The 6,528-nt window shown below is 53.3% G+C and overlaps 1 protein-coding gene across 1 annotated transcript in view; it reads right to left on the bottom strand.

The window, feature by feature from the left end:
• The window catches only part of SYP (synaptophysin), a 27,201-nt gene that overhangs the window by 19,612 nt on the left and 1,061 nt on the right, over positions 1–6,528 (bottom strand). Inside the window, exon 2 of the mRNA XM_018569147.1 lies at positions 5,405–5,470. Within this exon, the coding sequence (XP_018424649.1) occupies positions 5,405–5,470 (66 nt within the window). The remainder of the gene's footprint in view (positions 1–5,404; positions 5,471–6,528) is intronic.

Below are 6,528 nucleotides of genomic sequence, written 5' to 3' on the forward strand. Positions count from 1 at the left end.
CTCCTAGGGTGATAACGCTGCTCCTCCATAGGTAGTACAGTGAGTAAGCATTGTCATTATAATGTATTGCTGGCAGGATCAACAGCAACCAATAAAGAAGCCACCACATCTAAGGACTGGTAATTAAGGATGGGCTCGGGCGTGTTCGCAGCTCCACGTGCCGAGACCGGCCAGGAAGCTGAGAGAGCGCCAATCACAGGCACCGAGACGTATCCCGATCTCTGTAGCTGCGGACCGGGATAATGTCTCAGTACCTGTGATTGGCGCTGTCAGATTCCTTGCCGGGCTCGGCACGTGGAGCGGCGAACACGCCCGAGCCCATCACTACCCTAGGAGGAGGCAGAGGAGCCTCTCGCCTAGAAAAGTGGAAGGCATGCGGCGACCCGCTGAACACGGGGTCGCCACCCACCAGTTGAGAACCGAGGGGGTAAACTATAAACACGGCCCAGAGGTGCTTACATCGGTCACCTTTTATTGCCATGGTTTATGGTGTCCAGTGGCACAGCTTAAACCACAGGAATAAAAAGGTGACCGATGTAAGCACCTCCGGCAGTGTGCTCGCTCGGAGCGGCCATTCAAGATATGCTGACCGGTGCAGAGTGTCAGCTTGAGGTGGGCTGGGGGTATGGCCATAAGGGAGCTCCATACATACATGCATTGCGTAGAGCTCCCTCATGTGCCCTGTAGAGGTGCCGGGACCGGAGTGACGTCACATTCTGGCTCCCGGCTCCTCTGCAGGGCACGCAAGGGAAGCTGTACCAGCAACGAACGTATGGATGGAGCTCCGTCGCAGCACAGCCGCCCACACCGGACCCCAGGCTGAGGATCCGATCCAGTTCTCATAAGGTGCGTTAGTAGTCCCATGCGATTAGTGCACTGTACCACGCTATCGCAACTACTGCGCATTCTGGTGTGGAAGGTGTGTTGCGATTCATTTGAATGACACCCCCAAATGCACCTCCCGCCCCGCAGTCCGATCGCCTGGTATTGCAATGCCGTGCGTTCCATTGCAGTGCGACTTGGGTCGCGACTTAAAAAAGGAGAACTATGAGGGGGGTGCTTTTCACTCTCCTCATAGTTCTAGCCGACCTGTGACAATGAGACTGTCACAGGTCGGCTCAGTAAATCGGGAAGTTCCCCTCCTACATGAAAGAAGGTGGCGAGAGCCGCAGAGCAATGTGTCCGCTCGCCCCCCCCCCGAGGGGGTGTCAGGCGGGGTGGCGTGCTGTGCCCACGCTCTCTGCATGGGAGTTCACGCTGGGCAGCCCGGGCAGGATTTATCGTGGTGGTAATCCGGGAGGAGGATTGCGACCTCGCCAATCTCCGCAGAGACTGGAGGAGTATTTTTAGAGCGTCGGCCATTTCGAACAGCAAAGAGGATTACCGGGGGGGGGGGAGACACACACACTCAGGGTGTGAGAATGCACAAGTCACAGCGCCAACGTAAACCGATCACAAAAATGGGAGTCAGGGATGCGCTGCGCAGGGCCGCTTTGAGGTCTAGGGTGGGGCCTAGGGGGCTATAGTAAAAGACCGGGCACTTATATACTGTATTATATCTATTTATTATCAGTTTTAGGTGGACTGGCCCTTTAAATAAGTGTGTGTATGTATGTATATATATATATATTTTTTAATTGGATGGGATTTCATTGGCGAGATCTCGGTGTTGAGCCCCAGGGTCTACTGTGTCCAGAATAAGGGGTTCCCCTTGTTCTGTACATTTTATATTATGGAGAATGAATGCAGGAGGAGGAGCTGGGAACACGCAAAAGGGGGCGGGGACACACAGAACTTCAGGAAGAATGAATGCAGGAGGAGGAGCTGGGAACACAAAAGGGGGCGGGGACACAGAACTTCAGGAAGAATGAATGCAGGAGGAGGAGCTGGGAACACGCAAAAGGGGGCGGGGACACACAGAACTTCAGGAAGAATGAATGAGGGAGGAGGAGCTGGGAACACAAAAGGGGGCGGGGACACAGAACTTCAGGAAGAATGAATGCAGGAGGAGGAGCTGGGAACACGCAAAAGGGGGCGGGGACACACAGAACTTCAGGAAGAATGAATGCAGGAGGAGGAGCTGGGAACACGCAAAAGGGGCGGGGACACACAGAACTTCAGGAAGAATGAATGCAGCAGGAGGAGCTGGGAACACACAAAAGGGGGCGGGGACACACAGAACAAGAAGAATGAATGCAGGAGGAGGAGCTGGGGACACACAGAACTTCATGAGGACAATTCTGGCAGAATAATGGCAGGGAGGTCGCCTGGTTGGAGCATGCAGGACACATACGAAGCCAGGGACTGACGCATCCCACCGGGATCTACCTGTGATTAAAATAACACGTTGGGGTGGACTTGCCCTCGAAATGCGTATATATATATATATATAGGATATATAGATGACCAGTAAGACGACAGGTAAATGTATTGCTATTGGGTCTGCTGTTCTGCGCCTTTGTTGGTTTTTAGGAGCACAGCTTTGCTTCACCTCGCGCTGCACATTGCATTGACATTTGTTTTGAACGGCACCCTGATGCTTTAAGGCAGCGCACAGCAATGAACGGTTCGTTATGTGTTGCAGTGCATTGTATATGTAAAAAAAGGTGAGGAAGACGGCGCCGACGACCCCGCTGGGAAGAGGGGACCGACGACCCCGCTGGGAAGAGGACATCCCACTGGGAAGAGGACATCCCACTTGGAAAAGGGGACCAACGACCCCGCTGGGAAGAGGGCACCCCGCTGGGAAGAGGGCACCCCGCTGGGATAAGGGCACAGACAACCCCGCTGGGAAGAGGGCACCCCGCTGGGAAGAGGGGACCGACGACCCCGCTGGGAAGAGGGCACCCCGCTGGGAAGAGGGGACCGACGACCCCGCTGGGAAGAGGGCACCCCGCTGGGAAAAGGGGACCGACGACCCCGCTGGGAAGAGGGCACCCCGCTGGGAAGAGGACATCCCACTGGGAAGAGGACATCCCACTGGGAAGAGGACATCCCACTGGGAAGAGGACATCCCACTGGGAAGAGGACATCCCACTGGGAAGAGGGGACCGACGACTCCGCTGGGAAGAGGACATCCCACTGGGAAGAGGGCACAGACGACCCCGCTGGGAAGAGGACACCCCGCAGGGAAGAGGGCACCGACGACCCCGCAGGGAAGAGGGCACTGAGGACTCCCCCGACCCCTGCTGCACTTACATGCCTGAAGTCCCTGCCAGCTGGTGTAGCGGTCCATACACTGTACACAAGACTTTCCAGCTTCGCAGTACGGCATGCTCATAATGCTCTCAAATGGCAATCAGTCAGCATGATCCTAGGACCACGCTGATCAATGAGAGGCACTTCTTACTTCCGGGGACCTAGCCCACGGCTCAGAAGATCTTCCCATTGGTCAGCGTGCTCATGTGACCGTGCAGGCCAATCAGCATTCGCCATTTGCAAGCATCAACAGGGTTCTACTCTGCCAAGCCGGGAAGTCCGGTGTTTGTCACCGCTACACTGACCGGCGGTTCTTTTACTCCAGACATCCTGCAGATCGGACCTCACATTCCTATACTGCAGTTAAAGCAAATCGGCTTGGCCAAGGACCGCCCCCAGCCTGTGATTGGATCGCGAAGGAGCAAAAAAACACACCGATGAGGTCCACCCAGTGCATTCCCACCCAATCAGCCAGAATGTAGAGAAGCTTGGCTGGCTCCTCCTCTCCCAGTCTCAATCCTGCCGTGCAGAGAACTGCAAAAGCCAAGCGGCACCCTGACATTCTATTTAAAGGATCAGTACACTTTTAAACAAAGTGCATAAGTATTGGCTCCTTCCCCTGACTTACACCCCCCCCCCCCCCCTCTAGAGATGCATACTTACTGCAATCAGACAACTGCGGTTCCTGTGTGCGTTTACGGTCCTGTTTGAGCCTGCGCATCAGTTCTCCACAGACTTCTATGGGGCTGGAGTCAATAGGAGTCTCTGGAGCAATAAATGTCTGGGCAATGCTGCAGATCTCCTCTAGTCTCTTTCAGTCACTTCCTGTCTACATACATTCGCTTCATCATTGGCTGCACATCATTACCCTGAACCGGGGCTTCCAATGCTGGACCATGGCTTAAAAGGAGAACTACGGAGGTCAGTGTTTTTCTCCATAGTTCTCCTTAGGGTAACGGGAGGACACAAACTAGCGTCCTCCCGTCACCCTAGGCTCAGTATATAGAGAGCTACAGCTCGCGGTATAACAGGAGCACAACTGGAAGACAGTTGTCACTCTGTAACAGGAACCTTCATGTCAGGATAACCGGGGATTACTTTATGGACAGCAGCCTATGTGAAAAGATTGAACGCCGTTGTGGAAATGACGTGAACGCATATTGATCGGGTTCAGAGCGATTTTTAAACATCGTATATCTGCCCGCACTCTGATCTGCTGATATTTTCCCTTCCCCCCGGGCCGAGGTCACAAAGCGACATTAGGATGTTGTATAAAAATATCACTTCTGTCCAATTTCTCAATCATAGAGCGACTAATCCTAATCCTCCGCCGTCCCTCCAGTTCCCGGAATTTAGACTCTTCCCATAGATCCTAATCCTGCAAAAGGTCACCAACACGGGCCGTGGCGTTTCCAAAAATATCTTTTCACATCTCCGGATTTCTCTGTGATTATTACATCCCTCCCCTCCCCCCCATAGTGAGCAGAAGTAGATGCACTGAGGGGAATTTATCAAAACTGGAGCGGACAGAGTCTGAAGCAGTTGCCCATGGCAACCAATCAGCATCCACCTTTCATTTTCACACCTTAACTGAACAAGAGAGAAGCCGATTGGTTGCTGTGGGCAACTGCTCCAGATTCTCTCTGCTCCAGTTTTGATAAATTCCCTCCACTATATTGCCAAAAGTATTGGGCCCCTCCCCCTCCAAATCATTGGATTCGGGTGTTCCGTGACATTTCCTGGCTACTAAATATTCCGCCGTGGTCACCTGTTACTGGGATTATAACAAAGTGGAAGCCACTGGGAACAACAGCAACTCAGCCAGGAAGTGGTCGGCCACGTCACATGACAGAGCGGGGTCAGCGCATGCTGAAGCGCACAGTGCGCAGAAGTCGCCAGCTGTCTGCAGAGACAATAGCTACAGACCTCCAAACTCCATGCGGCCAGTAGTGTGTATTAGTGACAGGCCCCCCGTATAGAACGTGCCATGAAACCCTGAGGCCGGAGTATATAGAAGGATATAGCAGACACAATATCAGACAAGAAGCAATGAAAGACAGATGTACAGTATACAGTATATATACCAATGACTGAAACATAGAACTCTGCGATTGTTTCTTTATGTCTATAGATCCGAGAGAGAGATATCATCAGGTGATAGATAAATAAATATTAGGAGATAGATCAATACATAAGAGTGACTCACCCATTGCAGGACTTTGAGGAAGCCCAGAGGTTCCTTCACTACACGGAACTGCCCCCCTGCCACCAGCTGCAAAACAGAAGGGAGAGAGATCAGAACACGCAGACAGTACATACAGGTGATTGGGTCCCTGTCCATGGTGCTGAACATAGGAGGGGAGGGATCAGTACATACAGAGCTAGATGGCCGGTCCCTGTCCATGGTGCTGAACATCAGGGAGAGATCACTACACACAGACAGTCTATATAGGTGGCCGGTCCCGGTCCATGGTGATCAGCACCTACAGACAGTATATATAGGTGGCCGGTCCCAGTCCATGGTGATCAGCACCTACAAGACAGTCTATATATAGGTGGCCGGTCCCGGTCCATGGTGATCAGCACCTACAGACAGTATATATATAGATGGCCGGTCCCGGTCCATGGTTATCAGCACCTACAGACAGTATATATAGGTGGCCGGTCCCGGTCCATGGTGATCGGCACCTACAGACAGTCTATATAGGTGGCCGGTCCCGGTCCATGGTGATCGGCACCTACAGACAGTCTATATAGGTGGCCGGTCCCGGTCCATGGTGATCGGCACCTACAGACAGTCTATATAGGTGGCCGGTCCCGGTCCATGGTGATCGGCACCTACAGACAGTCTATATAGGTGGCCGGTCCCGGTCCATGGTGATCGGCACCTACAGACAGTCTATATAGGTGGCCGGTCCCGGTCCATGGTGATCGGCACCTACAGACAGTCTATATAGGTGGCCGGTCCCGGTCCATGGTGATCGGCACCTACAGACAGTCTATATAGGTGGCCGGTCCCGGTCCATGGTGATCGGCACCTACAGACAGTCTATATAGGTGGCCGGTCCCGGTCCATGGTGATCGGCACCTACAGACAGTCTATATAGGTGGCCGGTCCCGGTCCATGGTGATCAGCACCTACAGACAGTCTATATAGGTGGCCGGTCCCTGATTGTATGGAGGTGATAACGGGGCCCCTCCAGGATGTGATGTCATCGCTCTCCCTCTCGGCTCCGCTCACATGACAGATCAGCAGACGTTCTCTTCATCTGGCCGCTATTTCTCTCAGAATAACAATGAAATGTTCCAGCACGGGAGCAGACGCGCCAT

This window comes from Nanorana parkeri, unplaced genomic scaffold, assembly GCF_000935625.1.
Source record: "Nanorana parkeri isolate BGI_ZX_2015 unplaced genomic scaffold, ASM93562v1 scaffold1291, whole genome shotgun sequence".
NCBI lineage: Eukaryota > Metazoa > Chordata > Amphibia > Anura > Dicroglossidae > Nanorana > Nanorana parkeri.